The following is a 23,777-nucleotide window of genomic DNA, read 5'->3' as shown; positions in this document are numbered from 1 at the left end:
CTCCGCCTCCGACTCGACCATCTCGCATTCTTCATACTCTCCTTTCCAGATTACAGAAGGCTAGAGAAAAGAGAGACGAACAGGGCACGCGAGAAGGGGAGTAGGATGAACATGGCAATACCCAGAACGTCTGAGCGCTTTCAATCCGATCACAACACGCGTCTGACATCGATTTGGGCATGGATCACTCGCAGCAGAGACAGAGTCCAGATGACTGACGTTACACCTGGGCTTTGGACAAAATGAGGGTCATCTACATCCAGAACGCCGGCTTCGTCGCTGCTTTCTCGGGAGGCAATGACGGTTGAGGTTTTTAGCTGTGACTTTGAGATATTGGCTGTATTTCACGGTACATTATTATAGGCTATGCAACGCCCTTATTAACAAAGAAAAACTGGTAGATCATGCCAGTTTACGCAAAACGAAAGAGAAAGATAGCTCAATATCGTATGTATTGAGAACTGGTGTATCGTTTCGAATGACAATAGTGAGCGGTGCTGTTAAGTGGCATAGGCTACCTACCTGAGGGATTTGTTTAACATCGAACGTAGGCTAGATGGTGCCACTGGCAACATCAAGTCGCATGTTTGATATTTATCATTGCTAGCTACTTACGATTAGACACTTATAATATGACATGTAAATTATATATGACCCGTCAGTTTATAGCCAACTCATAAAAGATCCGATCATTTTATAATGGTATAGCCTATTTAATTCATTAATTAGTCAAGTATTTTTTTTTTTTTTAAATGTGATAACCGACTATGTAGATTAGACTCATTGTCTAATAGATATAACAAATGCGAGTGATCCATAGACAGTCTTAGATCTTAGATGTTAATTATAATTAATCATTTACTTCGTTATTTATTTATTTATTAAGACTATTACTAGGGCTCTTAGTATTATATTATCAATATTTGCCTATTAGAAACATAACGTTGGGGAAGAATTAGTATTAGCTTTCCTGAAAATGGAATCAGGTTGTGCATCACCTCAAAGCGTCTCTCGTACTGAGGCTGAACCCGTTCGGTCCTCAATGGGGAAATCCGGAGGGGGCGAGACGCCTGCGACATCACCTGCCGGCCACCCTGTGCCAGAATCACCCACAACGGGTGACGGCAGGAGAAGTTTGGGCGTTAAGAAACACCACCACAAACACAACCTGAAACATCGTTACGAGTTGCTGGAGACTCTGGGAAGAGGGACGTATGGCAAAGTTAAAAAAGCCATTGAAAGACACTCCGGTCGAGAGGTAAGCTTATTGCGCAGACTCAAATGGTTTTTATTTATTTAAGCAGCTCAATGTCTCTCTTTAAGGGCATTTAATTTCCAGTAATCAATATTGCACCATATCAGACTGAGTGATCATGAGTGCTGTACTGAAAAACTTGCTCCTGTTTTTGGGATTCCCTGCTATGTTTGGTGCTCCCCAGGGCCACTGTAATGCCGACAACATGCGCACTCTATCCCCGGGGGCTTCGTGCGTTAGAAAAGCCGAAGGGCAGATACTCCAAGCCAAAACTCATGGCGCTATTGATACCTCTTTATGACCCCCCCATGACATGCACGACTGAAAAAGGTCAACGAGTCTCCAAGGTGAACTACAAATAGAGCCATGAATTTGCAAATGCCAATTCCACATGTCTGTCACCTTTTGAGATGGTGATGATTTACAGCTGTGTGTAACCTTATAAAGCAGCACACCATGTAGGCTTCAGCTCTATACCAGTCTGAGTGTGTCATGCCATAGAAATATGAGTTTAGGATATGCTCTCAATGGCCAGTCGTGGATCTGTCAATGAATGGATTGTGAGATATCTGCATTATGGTAAAGTCCCACTTCACACAGCACCTGTTGGGTCAATATGTGTTTCAGAGAAAACGTGCCTGGGTCCAACTTTGTTATTTTTTTTACCTTCCTCTGCAGCTGTGTAATTGGTCCAGACAGCCGACCACTCTACCTTTAGCTGCAGCGAAAGTATTCCCACGTGCAGCAGAAATTGACCCCTGCACCCAGTCTGGCAGTATGAGGAGAACTTTCCATGTGTGACACATGCCAAGGGGAAAGCTCAGTTGACTGCTGACGTCCTCTGTGGTGTTTTCGAAAAATGTTTGGTTGAGCGAATGCTCCCATGACCTCTCAGGACCTGATGAACTGGTGCGCTTCACATTTTTGGCATTCTATAGAATGTGTCCACCTGGTCTTGTTGCAAAGAGGTAAACAAACAGATATTTCATTATTGACACGGCAAAGCCCTGGAAGGCTAGAGCACTAGGTCATTCCATCTTTATCATACATGTCACTGTATGACATGAGGAAACATACCCCTGTAGGGTTAGATCAGCATTAGTAACATTTGATTGTCATACCCCCCCCCCCCTTCATTGTTCTGTCCCTGATTTATTTATACTCCTTTACCACAAGCAGACGAACACATATACAAAGTGAAGTACATACACAACATTTCTGTTTCTTTATATTTCGAGCGCCCCTTCACTATAAATAAACACGCACTCTAGTACACATACAATATTAATGGTACAAGTCTCACTCTCTGCCGCTGTTGTGGTTATGGGACCATGTACGATAAGCGAGATGATTCGATTGCCAAACATAAATGTTTTATGGTCCGTGTTATGATCCGATCACTAGTGAACATCCACTGGGAGGCTCCTGAGGGCCCTGCTTTGTTTGGGTACAGAGTTAATGTCAGTTTAAATGAGTGTGTTTCCAGAGAGCAGATACCACTGCTGGTGGTGCGCGCTAAGTGGCCCCCCTCTCCTTTTGCTTATGTGTACGACGTCAGACTGTTTTGTGTTTCTGGGCGCGGGGCCAGAGTCACACTCATATCCATCTTTTTAGCAGCTGGCTGTCGGGGAGTGTGACCATTGGATAAGCCATCTAAAAATACCCAGGGTTGAGTTAGCAGGGGAGGTGTGCAGTAATGGAACTTTTTCGTTTGTGGTCTTTTTGGCTATTCAGAGGTGTAGTGCAAGCTCTAACGTTTTGGAAGAGCTTTGTGTTGTCGAGAGAGGACCTCTGGCTAGCCACTTTTTTCTGCCATATATTATGGGCCGCTGAGGGCGATGGTGGTGTTGTTGTTGGCTCATGTGGCCCTCTGATAACTGTTTGAAAACTTTCCATGGCCTCTCCTTCCAGGGTTAGGGTTAGTTCAGCAGAAATGACACGCTAATCCCGCTGCATTCCACCGCTATCTTGGAGACAGAGCTTGCCTTGAAGTGTCCTACCACAGCGGCAGAGGTAGCCAGCAATCTACTACTACCAGGGAGGGGGGGGGGGGGGATTGGAGGGGGTTAGCCAGGGGAGTTTTCATCTCTGACCACTGGTCTAAAACAGGACCATCTTTCCATAGCACACCTCTGAGGCACAACAACAACAACAAGAAACTAAATCTCCTCTCTCCTGCTTGTAAACATTTCACAATTAGCATTTCACTTTGAGGGCTTTAGCACAACTTGCTTAGGCTGAAGAACTTGAGTGGAGCCAGTGAAAGCTGTGGCTCTGTAAAAGATGTCCAGAGCTGGAGCAGTGAGGCTTAAACAGATGATAAATGTTGCATGTGCTGATCCATCCAGTGAACAGGGAGCATGTAATGGCCTTCCATCTCCCCTTACACCAAAGGCTCTAACAGCCAAACAGCCCTGAGCCACAGACCCCCCCCTTGCCCCGCGGTTGGTGCCATGTGCCTGGCCTTCAGTGGTACACAGTGTTCATGACCTCTGACCCAATGGGATCAGCAGAGACATGGCCATGGAAGCGATGGCAGACGAGTGAGACTGTTATATAATGTCCCTACCTGTATTGCTTTCCGGGACCGGCCAGCTTCCTTCCAGACAGTAGATGAGATGTGCAGACGGAAGGTGGCTGGCTGGTGGTGGTGCTTAGGGAGGCTGTGGAGAGGATTAGTGTGTGTGTGTGGGTGTGTGTTTGTGTGTGGATTGCTATGTGTTTGTGTATGTGTGTGTCTGTTTGCTGGTTGTGTACGTGCACGTACACGTACACGAAAAGTTTAGAATGCATCCATCTGGAACCAGAGAGGGCCGTTTCCACAGGCTGCTATTTATGTCTGAGAAAGCTTTCTCCTGCTGTGCATGTAGTTGTGCCTTTAGCGTGTAAGCGTAAGCGGACCATGCAGCATACGCGCTAGCTGACCCGTGTGCATAAGTGCTCTGTGCTGGTAGGCACAGGGATGCTTCGGGGAGAGGCATGTGTGAAGACTCCAGGTTTGAAAAGGTTATGGTGACAGCAAAGCTAAAAAGGGGATAGTGGCACACGAAAGGGCATCTTCAGCAAGAAATGAAAGCTGCACAGAAAGTTAATATCCTGTGAGGGGGTCTGGGAGAGCAGAAGAAGCGAGAACTAGCTTGACACTCACCGGAGATAGGCTGATTAGTATGTTCTCAATGTGAGTTGGCAAAATAACCTCACCTCGAGTCACACGCAGACATGAGTCAGGTTGACGTGTGTGCCATTATTGCTGTCAGGTTTATTGTTCTAGCTTGAGTGTGCCCCGTCGGCGTGATTGACTGGTGTCATTGTGTGCTGAGGATTCAACCTGCCTGTGCTCTTCAGAGATTTAAAGCTGTTACCCCCTTAGGCTGGGATGGAGAAATGAATAATGCATTCTTGCTTACACAAGCACACACTCATACACACTCATACACTCAATTACCACAAATATTCATTCAGACCCAGCCACAGAGAGAGAGCATGCCCACATGTACGCACACATCCATTTTTCATGTACGTATGAATAAACCATGGGGAAGAGCAGCCCTCTTGTGCCTGTCAGTGGTCCTTGTCCGTTTTAATGAGCTGGAAAAAAAAATCCTGGCTCTTGTGGGCCTTCAGCGAAACGAGGAGAAGACCTTCACTTCACAACAGCCTCCCACACCTGCCAACAAGGTTTTTTTTTGGTTTTGGGGAGGGGGTAGAGATGCCATATGCTATTTAGGTCCAGAAGATGCACCCCCCCACACACACACAAACCCACACCCACACCCACACACACACACACACACTGAAAGAACCTACTGTAGGTGAGGCTGAGGCAGCTGGGGAGCACACAATGCTGTCATGCTCAGTGAACCAACCTCACAGACAAGTGGAACAAAGGGACAGAGACAGGATGAGGGTCTTTGTCAACTTTTGCATTGATGGAGTTCTCGCTTTTGTCATGAAATGAACACAGGCATCATTAAGGCCTTTAGACAGACAAAGGCTATCTTGCAATAAGCACCTGTACCCACATTGGTGATCTTATTCCATCATACTGGTGTATTTTGAGTTAGAAATAGTAAGTGAAACGCAAAGGCAGTATTTCCATGGTTAGTTTTCAATCACCGGAGTGGGGGACTGTGGATTCTTGTGCACCGTGGTTGATTTGGCAGGGGGTGAATACCTTTGCTGTTTGTAACTTCATGAGGTAATGGAAAACAGCGCAGGTCAGCCTCAGCAGTAACGAGCAACTTAGCAGGACCTTGGACTCAGTCTGGAAAACAAGGTCCCATTTCTGCTCGTATTTATATCCTCTTTTTATTCCAGGTAATCATGGTTTGGGTGATTGTGGTTTGGCGTTTTAGTATGGATGTGCACCATAATTTCATTGGCACTGTTGCAAGTTGTCGCTGTTTTCGTGTTTTGGATACAACACAGTCTCCTTCACTATGGCACAAGGAGAGAGCAGTTGCCAAAGGAAGAATGAAGGCAGATCCACACTTAGCTGCAGTGTTGATGGGTTGAACTTGTGGCATTCTGGTGGTTAGGAGAGGTACTAATGCCCATAGGGCGTTTGTAAGCATGTCGTCTTTGCAATAAACCCTTACCCCCTGATGTGCCAAGTTTATTAAGGCAATATGTCAAGTTGCGCACAGCAGCAGCGGCAAAGGAAGAAATATTTCTGAGTCCATGGGTCTCTGTGTGTGTGTGTGTGTGTGTGTGAGTAAAAGGCCTCACTGTAACCAGAATCATACAGGGCTCCCCCCCACCCACCCCTGGCTGCAGAAGTATTTCATCCCACCTCACCATGTCAGAAAGGCTCCACATGACAGGGTGATTGCGTACTGAGAGAACAGGAAGCAGTTGTCTCTGAACCCCCCCCCCCCCCCCGCACCACCATCACTTCCTCTTCCCTCAGAGTTAACGAATCACTCAGCAGACTAACCTCACAGGCCAATTACATTGGCAATTCCCATTGGTTCTGTCTCTCACCAGGGGGTTCTGAGTCAAGGTAGAGCTCTGTTATGTAATTATCATGCATTTGGGGGAACACATGGAACCACTGTGCCTCAGTCCGATATCATTTACACGCAGCTCTTTGAGTTCTATTAAGATATATGTCACACCGGTCACAATTATTTAAGGGCTCTGAACTTTGGGGGCTCAGGCACTCAACAGGAAAATTACTGGTCTGCCTCACAGAAATGGGTTTTCTTTTTCTCCCCACATAGGCAGCAATGTACCAGTGTATCATCTGGAATGTTTTTTTTTTTATGTGCTCAGGTAATGACCAGAGCTGCGCTATTGGTTTTAGTGCCAGCATTGGCCTTGGTGCCAGGCTGCTATTAAGATGATGAATGGCAGAGCCCTAGAACAGCATACGCCTTACACATATTGCATTTTTTTTTTATTGTGACTTTCATTATTGACTGTGATGAGGACTCTCTGTTTCCAGATATGGAAAACTACACTTTGTGTGTTTTTTCTCAAAGCTGCCTTTTGCTGGCAAGGGCTCTGGAGAGAGGGGCTTATGTTTTTAAACCACTTTAGCGCAACACTTGCCATTGCCAAGGAGCCACAGTGGCACTCGGGATGAATAATAGACCATGTGACTTAACTATGAGAGAGGAGTCACGCCGCGAAGCCATGAAATCCCGGTGACAAAGAGGAGAGCAATCCTCACCACCCCGTAGCACCCGAAGAAGAGCACAAAGAGGCCTGCCATTAAGGCACCACGTGCTGCGTTGTTTTCCAAGCTAGCACCTTCATTTTCTCCAAAAGTGTCTCTTGAAATTACACCCTCGTGGAAGCAAATGACTCCTTTGCGAAGGCTTTTGGCTCCCAGACCTCTTAATGTCTGTGTTTAGCGGATAACAGCTGTGCAGTGGTCAAAGTACAGTCCTGTGTGGTTGGGGTTGGAACAAGGTTAGCTGAGGTGGCACAACCTTTAGGAGGTGGAAGGGACAAAGGGACACTAAACAGAACACACAACACAAGAGCAGAGCTCAAGTGGAGGGGTTGTGTTTGGAAATGATTTACCATTTTTCATTAAACTTTGATTGAAACACAGTGGAGATTTAGTGTGTCCATCCACCATGACACAAAAATAACTACAGTCATTTTACAGTCTACAGCCATATTCATTTCCAAAAAATCTTTTGATGTAGACTTAAAAGGCTTCATTTGTTTCAAGAAAATATGCTTTGTTTTTATTAAATGGTTCGTTTTGAGTTATATTATTATTTTGTCGAGGGAGAAAAGATTCTTTGAAGCAGATGCCATTGACTCAGCTGTTTTTAACCTGATGAACAGATACTGACCACTAGTGTCCTTGATGAACAGCTACTGACCACCAGTGTCCTTGATGAACAGCTGCTGACCACTAGTGTCCTTGTTCCCCTCTCATCAGGTGGCCATCAAGTCAATAAAGAAGGAGAAGATCAAGGATGAGCAGGACATGGTGCACATTCGCCGCGAGATCGAGATCATGTCGTGCCTCCGTCATCCACACATAATCTCTATCTATGAAGGTTAGTCTCTTCCATCCATCTCTGTATCCTTACCTCCCTCCCTCCCTCCCTCCTCCACCCTCCTCTATGTCTCTTTAGACGTGCGCCGTGCTGAAAAGCCTCTCAAAAGAAGATGTCACTGTGGGATCTCTTCCACAGCCTGAACGTGTTACGCCGGGTGTTCCTCATCTTGCCTAAGTGTCTGTGTGTGCGTTCGGGGGTGTGCATAGGGGGGTGTTTGAGGTTCGCCGTTCCCCACATCTTAGGGGTCTCTTTCTCCTCTACTCTTTCTGTCTTTGCTTTCTTCTTCTTCTTCTCTTCCTTCCCCTTGCCCGTCCATCCTCTTGATCTTGCTGCCAGACATCTGCTGGTGTTTACAGTGCTGCAGCTGCTAGCCAGACCTGGCCTTGAGACAGTGGGCTAGTCTGGGCCGTCTGACTCCATACTTCTGGGCTCCTCCATAGCCCTCCACAAGAGCTCACTCCTGCAGCAACAAAGGCTCATAGCCAAAACGCAGACTAGCAACGAGAAATACACATCCAGCAAACAAAAAATTGCTCACTTGATGTAGTAAGCATATTTGAAATGGCATGTTTGTGTTGTGCCTGCATACATGCAAGTGTCTGAGTGTGTATGACATGTTTGTAATGCTTAATCAGCAATACAAAAGAACCCAAATCATTTTGAATATTCATCTGAAACTGAAACATGGTCTGACACCATACAGGGGAGGCCTCCGATTTGCACATAGAATCGAAGTAAAACTCAACCTTACAGGGGAAAGATCTGAAATGGGAGCCTATAATCAGGGCTCTCTGGCTGGAAGACTGCCCCAGCTGCTCCGCTCTCCCTCCGGCTACACCCTGTGGAACACTTTTTCCTTTTTGTGCCACGTCAGGGCTGGCATCCTGCAAATTAGCTGACGGCGCTTTCGCTCGCTCAGTCATTCTCAAGAAAAAGTCGGCCTCCGTTTTTATTAAACCCTGAGTGTTTCTGAAGAGCGGCCATATTCACCACTGCCGAGTGTCATAAGTCAGCATTTGTTGTGGTTGGCCCGGTTTGTGAGTCTGAGAGAATGATTAGGAGAACAACCCCCTCTAAATGAGGCCTTGGAGTCAGTCTGCTAGTCCTATAGGAACAAGTTCGCTGTCTGCCTTCCATGCCAGTGCCACAGGTTTTTTTCACTCTTTCTCTCTCTCTCTCTCTCTCTCTCTCTCGCTCTCTCTCAGAGACTGCCTGGTTTCTGGAGTTTCTGTTAAAAAGTGTTTACTGTTGTGGGCTGGCACGCCCCCAGAATAACATTGGAAACGTATAGACACAGAAATGTGTATCCGGCAACACCCGTGTCAACATTTAACTACTTGTGTGAGACAAAGTCGAACCAGATGTGAGCAAGGATTGATTTCGTCCAGCACGTTCTGCATCCATCAGCATGTTGTAGGCATTTCAGCTCATTTGCCTTGTCGCCAGCAGGATAATTCATAACCCTGTAACCTCATTTTGAGATTCATTTGCGGAGCAGTTTACACCCCAAACTCTTAAAGCTGCGGACAAAGAGAAAAAAACTTGCATTTTTTCCACTGACTTAAAAAGTATCACCCAGACTATAAATCCTGTCCAAGTTTACATCCTATTTAGGCCACCTGAGCAATCTTAGTGTAAGGTTGATATGCTTTATTCATAATTGTCATAATAATTAGGGTAATTCAGGGCTTTGAACCAGAATTTTTTCCCAATTGGTTCGTTCCGAAAACAGTAACAGTATTTTAACGTTTCCGGTTTTCGTTCCAACCCTAAAATTGACGTTCCTGAACCGGTTAGAACAAAAAAATAAAGTTCCTGAACCGGTTAATAGTGTTCCATGTCAGCTGCGGGACATACAAATAAGTAGGCTGATCATTAGGACTTTAAAATATTCTTATATGTCTCTATCTTGTCATTAAACATTAAAAAAGCACTATAGGCTACATTATGTAAGCGGCAACTGTAATTCTGACATTTTGTAAGTATTATACATGAGTTAAGACAAGGAAAATGTATGCCATGTTGTTTATTGGGCAAACAAAACATAACAGCATTTGGCCAAACCTCGTCAGGGCCCAATCAGTGCATTTTTGTCAACAGAGACAATACAAATATTACAAAACTACAATGGTATCTACATACATCCATCAATGTTGTATTTGGATTTGTTAGTCGCGGGGTCAAATGAATAATGCTGCCGCATAGGATTCTCGCAATGTCTTCCCATCTGAAAACAAAAAAGTTAAAATTCCAAATATGAGAACTACCGTATTAGCCTACGTTTTAAATAAAGACTTAACAAACTAGGGTAGGTTATGCTGGGCAATAGCCAGGTAGTCTACTGCCAATGCTAACTGTATAACTTAGCTATAATTTCCTTAACTTGACCCTGCAGATTTTTACAACAATGCATTAGAAATTCGTAGCCTATCTTATAGAATTCCTATTTAAAAACAAACATGTGTGAGATACTTGGTACAATATTTACCTCTTCTTAAGATTGAGTTTGAGAGACTGGTGGCTATAGTTTTGATCCGATAAGGCTACTAGCTGGCGGCGCGCGGCAAGGTTCTCTAAGTGAACGACCGGAAGAGAACATCACCAATCATATTGCATTTAGGAATCTTGTGAAAGAGCGAAAAAATAACGTTATTAACCGGTTACCATTATTTTAGGGAAACGATTCTGATCCGGAACATAATTTTTTTTAAAGTTTCTGGTTTCGTTTCTGTTCCTAGCAAAACATCAAAAGTTTCTGGTTTTCGTTTTCGTTCCGTGAACCGGTTCAAAGCCTTGGGGTAATTATGGATTACCGGATCAGCAGTCATGTTGTATTGATTCACAACAGAGTAATTACAATATGGATTAAACGGAATGTAAATATAAGTAAGAGCAAGGGCATTGTAATCTGAAGTGTGGTTGAAAAGCCCCCTCAGAAAGCAACACATGGGCGCAGTGCAGTGAGTGGCATCCGAACAATGGGTGCTAATTACCAGGCCCCTAAGAAAAGCCCCCAGAACAAAGAGGGAGGAGGAGGGGAGCAGGGCGATCAGTGCCCAGCCGGCTGTGTCTAATGGCGGTTATGTAAGCCAGGTAATTATCCCATGAAGCGAGCCGAGTGGGCCACGGGGGTCAGCACTAATGAGTGGCAATCGGACCCTCTCCTCTCCGGCGGTCGCCTGGGGTCACAGTGGCACCAAATCAGCCTCGCTGTACAAGCGCATTCCTGCCCGAATCCGCGGCTCAGAATGGAGGTCAGAGATGATGATCGTAAGTGTGGGTTGTGTGGTGTGAGCACAGCACTAGCCAGTGAGGCTGAGACCAGTGGCCCCTTCCTGGTGGGAGAGAGGAGCGGACGCACAGTGACACACTCCTTGGCAAAACTCCACAATCCACACTCCCTGGACAACACCCCCCTACCCACCCCACCCCTTCTGCTCACAAGACTCCTTGGCTCTTGGTTACCACGGTAACAGGTTCTGCCCCTGCTCCACTGGGTAAACAACCAGAGGCGGGAGAACCATCCAGACCCATATCACCACATGAAGAAAGGGTACTAACATGACTTAGAGATCTCAGGTGCTGGCCAAGACACACAGAAAGCTAAATATAAAGTTAGTTATTAAATAACTAATGGAAAACAGATGGCCAAAACCTGGTAAAGAAGGTATCCAAAAAGTCAGGGAGAGAGCACACACTGTGCTGTACTGTTTGTGGCTGACTTTGGTTCCAGCTACACCGCAGCCAACACCCCACCCCCCCCCCCCCCCCCCTCCACCTCACGAGGCCATGTGAAAAGGTGCTTAGCGCCGAGGTCAGGAATGTGAGAGATGGCTGCCGTGTACTCTGACACGATGAGCAGCCGGTGATTTACTGTCCTGGGAAACAGACGTGCTCCTCGGCCAGACCCCCACCTAAAACCCCCACCCACCCCACTCGCTCTACTCCCCTCCTGGGCAAGAAGGCCCAAAACAAGGCCCAAACCTCCCAGCAGTGTTGTCAGAGCCCCATGCCAAACACGTGAGGTGGGCCGCTGATGTCATGGCCAGAGGAGCATGGAGATGTGTTTAGCCTGCTGGAAGGCTGAAGTGGCTCACTCTTCCAGCGAGCAGGGTGGGGCACTCTTTAAACTCCAACCAGTTTATATTGGCGTGCTGAGCTGATTTGCCTGGAATTTAAATTGTATGGCTGTGATATGAAACTATCCGAATTAAGGTGTTTTTGTGAAAGGTATAGGCCTACTTGGCAGTGTTGTTATACTACAGAACGGGCTCCAATGACCACCAACAGAGTGTAATAGAAACGTGGATGTTTGAGTTTCACATTAATCGTGGAGCAATTGTACATTGTACATTGTCACCAACTAACTTTTCCTCTTGTTGCCTCCTAAAGTAGTAACCTGTACTTATACTTTTGTCTTTTCTCCCTGCAGTGTTTGAGAACAAGGACAAGATCGTGATTGTTATGGAGTACGCCAGCAAAGGCGAGCTGTACGACTACATCAGTGAGCGACGCAAGCTGAGCGAGCGTGAGACTCGACACTTCTTTCGACAGATAGTCTCTGCCGTGCACTACTGTCACAAGGTACGCCTGGCCTCAAATCTTCTACTGCCTGTGTTCAAGCAAACCCAAAAAATGGGACTTTTTCCAAGCTTTCACTATACAGGGGAGAGAAAGAATCCTGACCTTAAAAAAGACCTTACACTAAGCAATCCATTATGGAAGCCAGAGCTTATTAAAAAGGTAGGGGGAGGGGGACATCAAAAGCCTTTTTACCCATGTTTATGACAGACCATCAACCATTTCTGTCTCAGTGGGTCCACCCAAGGGTTCACCCCAGGCCCTGTGGGTCTGTCTTCATGGCAAAATGTGCAGTTATTTAATAAAGCCTAGCGAAGACGTCAGCTCTGTAAGTATGTTATTCTTGGCCCCTTCCTGATTTGGGAGGAATCTCCATGTGACAGCGTGATGAATAACAGTCCTGCGCTGTCGATAGCCCATCGGCTGTTCACCATTGCGGTCCGTCATGTAGTAAAGCTTAGCACAGGGCCAGCCAAAAAAACAGGCAAACTAGAGTGAGTGTTCCTTCTCAGAGCCATTGATTTCTTTCCTCCCCACTCCACCCTGTGTGATTGGCTAGCACTGTTCATCTTTTCTTGGCTCCATCCTGTCTTGCCACCCCCCACCCACTGCGTACCTTCACTAGCTCTGGCAGGAACCCTTCCCACAGCTCCCTCCCACGGGGACAGGCTCTTGGTGGGCTTGCCCATTGTCATCTTCCCTACAGCTGGGGCAGAGGGTGATGTCATCCCCCTGGCTGGGAGAGCTCCAGACAACATGGTGTACAGAGGGATGAGTCACCGTACGCAACAGCGCTGGTGGTGCGCTGTGTGTGCGTGTGTGTGCCTGTGTGGGTGTGTGGGAGTGAGTGTGCCTGTGTGGGTGTGTGGGAGTGAGTGTGCCTGTGTGGGTGTGTGGGAGTGAGTGTGCCTGTGAGGGTGTGTGTGCGTGTGTGTGCCTGTGTGGGTGTGTGGGAGTGAGTGTGCCTGTGTGGGTGTGTGTGCGTGTGTGTGCCTGTGTGGGTGTGTGGGAGTGAGTGTGCCTGTGAGGGTGTGTGTGCGTGTGTGTGCCTGTGTGGGTGTGTGGGAGTGAGTGTGCCTGTGAGGGTGTGTGTGCGTGTGTGTGCCTGTGTGGGTGTGTGGGAGTGAGTGTGCCTGTGTGGGTGTGTGGGAGTGAGTGTGCCTGTGAGGGTGTGTGTGCGTGTGTGTGCCTGTGTGGGTGTGTGGGAGTGAGTGTGCCTGTGTGGGTGTGTGGGAGTGAGTGTGCCTGTGAGGGTGTGTGTGCGTGTGTGTGCCTGTGTGGGTGTGTGGGAGTGAGTGTGCCTGTGTGGGTGTGTGGGAGTGAGTGTGCCTGTGAGGGTGTTGGTGTGTGAAGTGAGAGAGAGAGAGAGAGAGGCATTGTGGGTGGGGGCTGTAGTCACAAGGTGGGGTACGTATGACTGCCATAGGAAAGAGGAGCAAAAGCTAAGGGTGTCAGTTCACAGTCCATCTGCTCCAGTGAACTGCATGCGAACATGTGTTCTCTCTCACGGCCAGCCAGTTTGAAGCGCATTGTGCGTAGCCACAGCCATATTGAGCTCTCTCTATTCCCCTGGTGAAATGACAACATTTTCCGTCATTGCGCCCCACATGTTAATGGCTTCAAACAACAAAAACTATTTTCTTAATCCAGAGCTGTTGTGAGAACATCCTTTACACTGGTGCATAATTATAGGGTCCCTTTCAGAATGCAGATGTTGGGTTGCACAGAGATACCACTCTCAACATTACAAAGAGATACATATGAAATGTCATGGTTTCTCAACTTGTATGCCAATTATAAACTGATTTGTTGGTTTGTGTGTTTCTGGTGATTTGACATCAAGTATGTGAAACAAATCGTATGGTCATGTCCACTGATGTCACATTATTATTTCCTTATGTCTTTTTCAGAATGGCGTGGTGCACAGGGATCTGAAACTGGAAAACGTGCTACTAGATGAAAACTGTAACATTAAAGTAAGCATGACTCAACCCCTTTTCTTCTTCGCCACAGTTCAGTGCTGACTTCATTTGCTTGCTCAGTGGCGGTCTAGACGGACAATGCCACCTGACCTTCAACCTCTCCTCCCCCGTCACAGTGTTTGGTCTGGGAGGAGTTCCTCTATCTGACAGTAGAGGAGGATAAGGGCAGGGGTGGGGTGCTGAAGGCTCAGAATGTCAGGAACTGATGGTGTCAGTGGGTCACTCACCCTTCATGATTCATAAACTGGGAGGACAACCATGAGACAATATCTTTGATTACTTAGCCATCTTAGCAAGAATGTGCGGAGCCAATGTAGCTCAAGTGCTGTATGGAAGAATCTGCCTCATTTGTGGGAGACTGTTAGATTGTGTAACATGATGTGTGTGGAAGACCAGTAAATGTAGTTGATTACTAAACTTTACTAATGTGCTTTATGTTGTGTTTGTGTCATCTGAACAGATTGCTGATTTTGGCCTTTCCAACTTGTATCACAAGGACAAGCTCCTGCAGACATTCTGTGGGAGTCCGCTGTACGCTTCGCCAGAGATAGTCAACGGGAGGCCCTATCGTGGCCCTGAGGTTAGACATCCCCCTGACCCAGAATTCAGGAGTGTAGCTGTGTTTCTCCCCATGCCACAAGGAAGAAGAGAGAGGGAGAGAGAGAGAAGTTCTAATCTCCAGGACCTTCCCCCTTAGGGGTTCGTCAGTGATGAAACAGAAAGTTACTGAAGCGTCAGCACTGAGGCCTCTGAAGGGATTATCCCTCCGCAGACCCCCAGAATCAGACCAAAAACAGCCCCAGATTCTCAACCGGCGCACAGATGGTGCCCTTTGAAGACTTTATGGTTGTTGTGCTTTGGACGTGTGTCCTTACAAACGCGTCTAAATGAGTTACACAGCCATACAGACTTTAAAGCCAGAGCCTGTGGTCCTCCTGAAAGTTCCATTGGTTAGGCCAGGCCCTAAAAAGAAACTAGCTTTATACAAGTCCTCCGCTGATTAAAAAGCAATCTCAAGGCGTTGTCAAAATTATAGCAATTGTATACTTTAAAACAAGTGTAATTCCTATTTTAGACCCAAGCCGAACCTTTAAATTTCTATAATTTGCTGTAATTTACTTCTGGGTACAAAAAAACAGCAAAGAGATCAAAATCACAATGTCAAAAAATCCAGTGGGGAAAAGCCGCAAATTACAGCCAACTCTGGAAATAAAAACAGAGTACAATGGAGCTCCCTCCATCGCTCCAAATTGACGGGAAGGCAGAAAGTGCAACAATCCAAAAGGAAGTCTAATCACTCCGGTCCGTGCTATCTGATTCCTGAGTCCTAACACCCACCAGACCAGGGCAGAATTCCCAAGAGCAGGCTACTCTAACTCTAATCAGTAACTGTCAAGATGTCCAGGCATTTCTTGATGGCAGAGCCTCTGCCCTCAGTGCTGGCAAGTTCGCTGGAATCAGTAAGACTATAAAGGTGCTTAGAGAAATCTGTTGCATAATGTCTGGATAAGGAACAGAAAGTCTTATTGTAAAATATTAGTTTATCAGCCCAAAAATGTAAAACAGCTGCAATTAGCAGATCTAGATTCTGTTTTTCAGCGAATAACTAGGACACAATGGGCAACTTAACACTGTCGAGTTAAACAATGACTATCATAGTGTTTGTAGAGGACAGTTCAGATTATGATATCCTATGGTCAGTTAAGCTCAGATCCTATAAATGATGTTACTGTTTCAGCACAGATAAAGATAGCTAATGTCCACTCCTCTCCTCAGGTGGATAGCTGGGCGCTGGGTGTGCTGCTGTACACTCTGGTCTACGGGACCATGCCGTTTGATGGAGGAGATCACAAAAACTTAATTCGACAAATCAGCAACGGGGAGTACAGGGAGCCTACTCAGTCTTCAGGTGAGAAATGCTTTAACTAATAACACACCATGAAAGGGTCTTTAGGGGAGGTAATGGTTTCAGTATATACTTCTTTTTGTATATATTTGTAAAATTGACCTGATCAATGTGAGAAATCTTCTCTTCATTTTGTAAATATATTGTGTTATATTATGTGACAGCAACTCACTTTTGTTTTGTTTTTCTCTGACAGACGCCCGCGGTCTGATCCGCTGGATGTTGATGGTGAACCCCGAGCGGCGGGCCACGGTGGAGGACATCGCCAACCACTGGTGGGTCAACTGGGGCTGGAAGAACAGCGTGTGTGACTGCGAGGCCCAGCGGGACGCTGGCTCCCCCATGCTGGCTCGTTTCATCGACTGGCAGAACCGCGCAGATCCCCGGCCCACCAAAGCCACCCGCCCCGAACCACTGCTGCTCGTCCGCCAGCGGCCCAAGAAGTCCAAGAAGGAGAATGACGCAGGGGCGCCCCACTGTGGTGGGGAGGACAACCTGGAGCTGAAGCGACCCAAGGGGATTCTGAAGACCAGGCCGTCAGACGAGCAACGCTCCCCCAGTCCGGAGGAGATACATTTAGGTCCTGCTGCCGAAGTTCCAAAAAGGGACTTGATAACTGGTGCTAAAGAAGAGGAAGAGGGGCCTCTGCTGACAGACAACTCACCCACCAAAACGGTGCCCAGTCTACCCAAGAAGGGCATCCTGAAGAATAACCAACAACGGGAATCAGGGTACTACTCCTCACCAGAGCGCAGTGAGTCCTCCGAGTTGCTAGGGGGCAGCATCACGCCTCTCGTGGCCAGCTCGCCACCGAAGAGGGCTGTGGGCAGAAAGGGAATCTTGAAACGCAATGGCAAATACTCCACCTACAGCGCCATGCCATCTATGAGCGTACTGGGCGAGCCGCAGTCCGCCGACGTCGGCTTGTCCCGCAGCCAGAGTCGCCCATCCAGCATCGTGGGCGAAGACAGCGTTGCCCTTGCCAACAACTCGTTCAGCGGAGCGGAGTGGCCCCCCTCTACCCCAAGGCCCAACATCCGAGGCTGTGCGTCCGCCGAGAATCTGCTTCAACTGGCCAACTTCAAGGGCCTCCAGACCGCGCCACCTCTCCCCGGGGCCAAGTTTGGACGTGGGCCACGGGGCTCCCCTGGGGACAACAGCAGCTTCTCCCTGCTGGGTGACCTGGATGATATGACTCAGGTATACCAACAAGCCCTAGACATCAGCAGCAACCTGAACTAGAGGTGGAGACGAGAGAAAGAAAGAAAGAAGGTGAAAGAGAGGTAGAAAAGAAGAAGGGAGGGACAGATGAAGAGAGAGGGAGGAGGGCTGGCCGGTGGTGCCATCCGACTGGTTGTGGGAGGGTATGTAAATGTCTTTGAGTGCTTTATAATGACGACCAGTGTGGTGCTGGGATATGCTGAAGGGGAGAATAGCTGTCCACTGTGGGATCAAATCATGCAGGAAGCTATACTCACAAACACATACACACACACACTGTAAGTCTCAAGGATGAAAAAAAAGAGTAAGGGAAAGTAAGATGTGATATTATTATGAGAGTGGCCCACCCGGTCCGTCTCCCTTGCTCAAGTGCTGCAGCCAAATGTTTACATGTTCATTTAAAACCAAGAGGTAGAATCACAAACACAAGACACCATACAGTGGTTGGCTCTCAGGAACAGGAGGGTAAAACTGCTCATTGAGCAACGAGAGTTAAACTGAGTTTACAAAGGCACCTTGAAACTCACCAAGAGCACATGTTTTTGTGATCTTTACTTCCTGTAAAAGAGTAAAAAAAAAAAAATCAAACCAGGGTCTTGCTCCAAAAGAACTATCATTGTTAATTATTTATTAATATTTAGCCTAGATGTAGTGATACAAAACTGGTGTGGTCTGGCTGTACTGGAAGAGCGAATAAGCTCAATGTCTCCAATCCCTTTGTATGGAATTGACATATATGATTATTGTGTTATTCAATTAACTGACCTGGCATATTCGATATAACTCGAAGACCGCTTATGTTAAACAAAAGGTCACATATATCACAACACATATATGTCCTATATATAAATATATATATATATATATATATATATATATATAAATATATATATATATATATTACAAAAAAAAAAATGTATGATATGTATGGGAATATGTAGGAAGTGCCTTTTTTCAAATCATATGAAATTATGTATGTCATTTCCTAAAAGTGGAGAGAGAGATGCCAGGTTAAGCCATCACCAGATGTGCTCTTTGAGTTGTACTGAATGTGGAAAAGACCCAGGACCTCGAGGCACGGAGCCTCTCTTAGGGATGTCAAAGGTTACAGTGCCAAACAGGATCAGTAGATACATCTGCAACCCCAGTCTGTACACAAGCCATGTTGTCTTCACTACTTATATTTCAGTCTCACGCCATTTTTAACGGTTTCATTCACACAAGACTCAGACAGCGACATGAATATAAAGAGAACTCGCTCTCTCTCTCGTGTCTTATTTGTTTCCCCTTGGATTCCCGTTCCGGGCGGTCTCTTGATTGGACTCAATTGCTGGTAAAACACTCTGGACACACTCACCTTAACCAAGGTTTACAAAGGTAGAAGTCTCAGACACACTCTCAGTTCCTAGGAATGTTCTTTTGGGGGAGAATCATAATTTGCTTTTCCACTTTGTTTTGTCTGGAGGGCTCTGAAGGAGACCTTCTGGTTTACATTTCTCCCCCCCTTTTGTCTTCGGAGGCGCCATTTCCATACCGATTGATTAGTAGCCAGAAGAGTGAGCAGGGGTGATTATGCTCCAGGAATTTAATTTTTGCGTGATGTTCAGTTTGTTATCACAACATGTCACAAGTGAACTTTGAAACTCCAGACCTGTTTCAGGAAAAAAAAAGTCAAGTTAACAGATTTGCTGGAAGGGAGTGATGAGATGACAAATTCCACAGCCCTCAGACATGTTGGCACAAGAGATCTTATCAGTGCTAGACTTTGTGGCCTCTTCGGTGTTTGTCACCATCCCTTATTCAGTGTGGCAAGACATTTAGTGAAATGTGCAGTAGATTTCAGAAAGAAGAAGTCTTCTTTTTTTTCTTTAGTTATTTTTCTTTAATCTTTGGAAGAGAAATAGAAGGTCTGAGTGATGTAGAAGTCAGAGGTGTAGAGAGAGAAGTTGTTAGAGTATCACAGTAAGTTGGTGTAAACAGTAGAAGGAAAGAGATGGTATGGATAGGTCCTAACTCGAAATAGTTTGTTGTTGCCTTCGTTAGGCCTCATAGGAAAGAAAGAGAAACGGAAGTGTTGATGTAATGAGTAGCAAAAGAAAGTAGCAATATGAGAGACAAGGGGAAAGTTTACTTTGACGCCAAAGAGAAATGAAAGTTTTAAGTTAACTAGTTCATTTAGAAGTGTGCAAATGTACAGCATGTTAGCGATAGTACTTCAGTTGAGTAAAAGAAAGATTTTTGTTTTGAGGAGCCTTATGTTTTGCCTTTCTGGGGTGTGGATAAGATTTGAGTTTGGTGAGCCACAGTTTGGGTGGTCAGCAGGAATGGGGATCAGGGATGTCTCCAGTTGGATTGATATCTGCACCCTGTCACTCTTGGTGTAAACCTCCTTGAGACAGATAACCCTCTCTGCACACCAGACCAAACCAAAGCAAAAGAGTCGGAGCCCGAGCCCATTAACGAACGACTATCCCTCAATAGCCATTACTGCAGACGCAACACAGGTCATAAACACACTTCCCATGAGTGTGGTCTTAAGGTTTAGGGAGGGTGAGCTTCATGCCACAATGCAGTCTGTTGTAAATAGTGGGGTGCAGAGAACTACAGTACCTGAAATTGTGAAATACTGAGTAACGTGATAGGAAGCTCATATTGAAGAGTCTTGACCACCAGTATATGCAGACCCTGAGAAGTGAAAACTCACTGTGTACATCCAAAGGCTCAAGTGTGCGACAGAGGTCCTGGGTATTGTTCAAAAAGACACACCCATTGTGTATCATATTCTATTGCATTTTTTTTGTATTGCATCGTATTGTCAACTGGATTTACAGTGATAAAATTATACTATGTTAGTATTTTAAAAATACTTCTCTGTTTTTGATTCTCCAAAATATAGAATCTTTATATTGCTTTATGTTATGGCAGAACCCAGTATGTGTTCGTTCGAGTCTAGTTATAATCAGAGGCCCCACCTCATCCACACATTAGTCCGTGGCTTTTGAGGGAGTAGTGGGTTAGACCATGTGGTTTGTCAGTGTGTGCACATCATGTGCAAAGTGAATGAGCAGCTGTTCTGAGAAAAAGTCCCGGCGACCTGGTTAAAACCAGGGTTAAGGGGCAGTAAGCCATTCTTTTCTGCCCTTGTTATCATTCATTCTACTGACCTATTGACGTTGGACGGGGCCTCTTTAAAGCTCACCTCTGTTTTGAAATAATTATGATCATTGTCCATACAAGGGATATGAACGATGCTTGTCTTGTTAGCAGAGTCTTGGCACTGTTTTTAAAATGAACGCCACACTGACGTGCCATGTCCAAGACTACGCAAAACCACACTTAGCATGAGATACTGTATGTCTTCACTCAAACAGAGTAACTTTAGAGCAACATCAGGTCACAAAAGTGAGTAGACAGATTCATAGACCATGCTTTCTGCCAAACTGGAAATAACTGGTGCATACTCATTAGTTAGCAGAGGGCCTAATCATAGGAAAACTTGACTGGATATTGTTATGACAATAATAATAATAGTATTATGTTATTTAAGTATTATTTTGTTACGGTTCATTACTATTGTTGGCTGAAGCCACGATTATCTTTTTCTTTTTTTTTAAGTTTATTTTTTTCTCTTCTTGAAAACCTGGACTGCCAAGGTGATTTGTGTTCAGTGCCTTTGCTATATTTTATGATCATGATCATACATTTTTTGATAAAGAAAAAATAAATACCATTGTGTTTTTATACGCCTATTTATTGGTAGGGAAGCCATGTTTGACTTAATGCTACTTACTCCATGCCCAACTCAAGCCTGTATTCAGACATTTGTATATGACATAAATTGTGGTGACGGTAGAGAGCATGTTTTTACTGTGCGTTTAGGGAATTGATGGTGGTAGTTTGTAGGTGAATGGGAGATGGTAAAAGATGTGTCCTCCATTTATGTTCATTCAATCAAAACCACTGTAACACCAACTTCAATAAAATGGAACATTTCAAGGATTTTTTGTGTCTTTGTGTGATTTGTCTGATTGTGTGTCAGTTTACAGGACAGGACGTCCACATCATGATGTTGTGATGAATGTAAAACAGAACAGGCATGTATTAGACAATAATCCACAATCTCATACACCCGTAAAACAGATTCTTGTACATCTGCAAACTAAATTAAAAGGAGATCAAAAGAGAGGAATCTATTGGAGTGGAGAGAGATAAATAACAGAGAGTAAAAAGAGTAATGGACGTGGGGGTGGGGACGAGTTGCATGGCGCTATGGGGAGGAGTTAGCTGAAGCTGTAAAGGGAGATGACTGCCTGCACAGGCTTAATTCGATCCACATTTGAAGGAGTGGGCGGCAGTCTGGCTGAGACTGACTGGCTGGCTGGATGGAGTCTGATGGGCTCCGAGGCCCCAAACGGGGAGGAGCAGGGGAGCACTGCTGGCTCGTGCTGCACGAGTAGAGAGGCTTCCCAGAGACATGCACACACAAGTCCATCCGGCTGGGTTCCAGGTTACGGGCCCGGCAGAACCCAAACTCCCACGGCGCTAATACAGCAGCAGCAGCAGCAGCGTTCCATCCTCACTCACTCAGCACAAACAGCTATCACTGTGCTGGAAGGCCGTGGCCAAGTGGCAATGTGTACTTCTGCGACGGCATGATCCAGAACATTCCAGTACAGTACAACCCCTCAAGGTTTGGTGAGATTGGTGCCTCTGAGCGCCTGAAGGAATCCCAGGTGCACCATGATGCATTTGTGTTGGCACAGATGTCGGGGTTTGTTCTCCACAGAGAGAGAGACAGAGAGAGATAAAGAAAGAAAGAGAGAGAGAGAGAGGGAGAGTGTGCTGAGGGGGTATGAATGAAGGGAAACAGAGAATGAAAGTGAGTCAGTGTGCGAATGAACCACAGAGAATTCACCGGGCCTCCCTTCTTTATAATCCTGAAACTCTGATATGCACGGCCTTCGTCTGAATCATATCTGCACTACCAACACAAACATGAATCAGAATAGAAACAGTCATTCTCAGTCTTGATACAGCAGATTCAACAAGTTTGACCTGGTTTTCACCACATTTTTTTTCCAAGGCCAAAATCGGGCTTCCTCTCGACCTTCAAATAAAATGCAGCTGGTGGACCTTTTCACCTCTTCATACCCCCCTCTCCACAAAGCCCCTCTTTCTTCAAAAGAGTCTGTAAAGCAAGGTCTAGATGGAGTCAGGAGCTGAGGTTGGACTCTATAACTGGCTTCCAGACCCCTTGTTTGAAACCCACAGAACTGGAAGTTGACACTCAATACATCAGCAGCTATATCCCACAGCCTTGCAAACCACTTCAATGCCGTCTGGCGTATCTCGATAGCCTTCATCGCCACCCCTGACCACTGGGCAGATACCGGGGACACAAAGATTAAAGCAACGCTCATGAGCGCCCCAGGGCTCAATACAACTCCTCGTTGACAGCAGCAGCTTTCACACGGCAGCTCGAAGCTCTAAGGAGTGAGCAGATGAGGGCCACATTTCTGCCAGTGGAGCAGAAACTGGGGGAGGAGAAGCAGAAAATGGGCGCAGTCAGTGCTTTTTGGCTTTGGGGTGCATTTGGCTGCAGAAGCGAGCAGGATATTCCAGACCTTTGGTTTTAATGGCGGAGGCTGGAAAACCAAGCTGCCACCGCTCATCACAGGAAAAACAAACAGGCAAATGAACGAACGAGAAGTAGAGTAGGAACAGTTCGTTGAAAGAGCTTTTTGGAGACGTCTCAACTGGGATCGCTTTCAAAGGGCCCGCGCAGCTTGCGTGGGTCACAGATTCATCCCCCTCCTTAGCTCTATCATTTGGAACGGGGATGAAGTAAAGTCCTCCCTATCCAACACACACTGCTCGTCTCCTTTCTTTCTCCTCTGTTTTCGGGCTCCTCACTTTCTTTCCCAATCCAAGCCTCCTGTCCACGTCGCTATTTTTAGCCACCGTGCTGCTATTCTGGAATTCGGTGCTGACTGGCTGCCACTGGATGTCTGGGCGGAGATCCTCTCAGGAATGTCTGGCCCACTCTCAAACCACTACAGAGGCTGAGCCCAGGACTGCCGGGTCCTGCCAGAGCACTAGAGTTAGCATGGGCCCCCAGCTCGGAGAGGGCCGGTGGGGGTCTGGGGGGTGTAGTTGTGGATGGGTGGGTTGGAGAAAAAGTGCAGATGGATCTGCTTTTTCTTAAATATGTCTGCTGTGTATGAGCGTGTCTCTGTGTGCGTGCGTGCGTGCGTGCGTGTGTGTGTGTGTGTGAAAAAGACAACAAAAGCAAAGACAGTGTGAGTGAG

General features: G+C 46.2%; 1 protein-coding gene across 1 annotated transcript; it reads left to right on the top strand.

The window, feature by feature from the left end:
• Positions 1-59: 59 nt before the first annotated feature.
• nuak1b (NUAK family, SNF1-like kinase, 1b) lies at positions 60-21,460 on the top strand. The gene is made up of 7 exons (XM_080842296.1): positions 60-1,258; positions 7,656-7,776; positions 12,212-12,363; positions 14,271-14,336; positions 14,803-14,922; positions 16,119-16,251; positions 16,445-21,460. The coding sequence occupies exons 1-7, from the start codon at positions 977-979 to the stop codon at positions 17,488-17,490; spliced, it is 1,920 nt and encodes a 639-aa protein (XP_080698422.1). The 5' UTR covers positions 60-976; the 3' UTR covers positions 17,491-21,460.
• The last annotated feature ends 2,317 nt before the right edge of the window (positions 21,461-23,777 follow it).

This window comes from Sprattus sprattus (genome assembly GCF_963457725.1).
Source record: "Sprattus sprattus genome assembly, chromosome: 7".
Taxonomy (NCBI): Eukaryota; Metazoa; Chordata; class Actinopteri; order Clupeiformes; family Clupeidae; genus Sprattus; species Sprattus sprattus.
This window is presented reverse-complemented; position numbering and strand designations above follow the sequence as displayed.

What these genes read in the sequence shown, in the direction of transcription:
- nuak1b (XM_080842296.1), top strand. Translation starts at nt 977, where the DNA reads ATGGAATCAGGTTGTGCATCACCTCAAAGCGTCTCTCGTACTGAGGCT. An exon ending in CATAATCTCTATCTATGAAG is followed by an intron (nt 7,777 to 12,211) that starts GTTAGTCTCTTC and finishes TTCTCCCTGCAG; the next exon opens with TGTTTGAGAACAAGGACAAG. An exon ending in CCGTGCACTACTGTCACAAG is followed by an intron (nt 12,364 to 14,270) that starts GTACGCCTGGCC and finishes TGTCTTTTTCAG; the next exon opens with AATGGCGTGGTGCACAGGGA.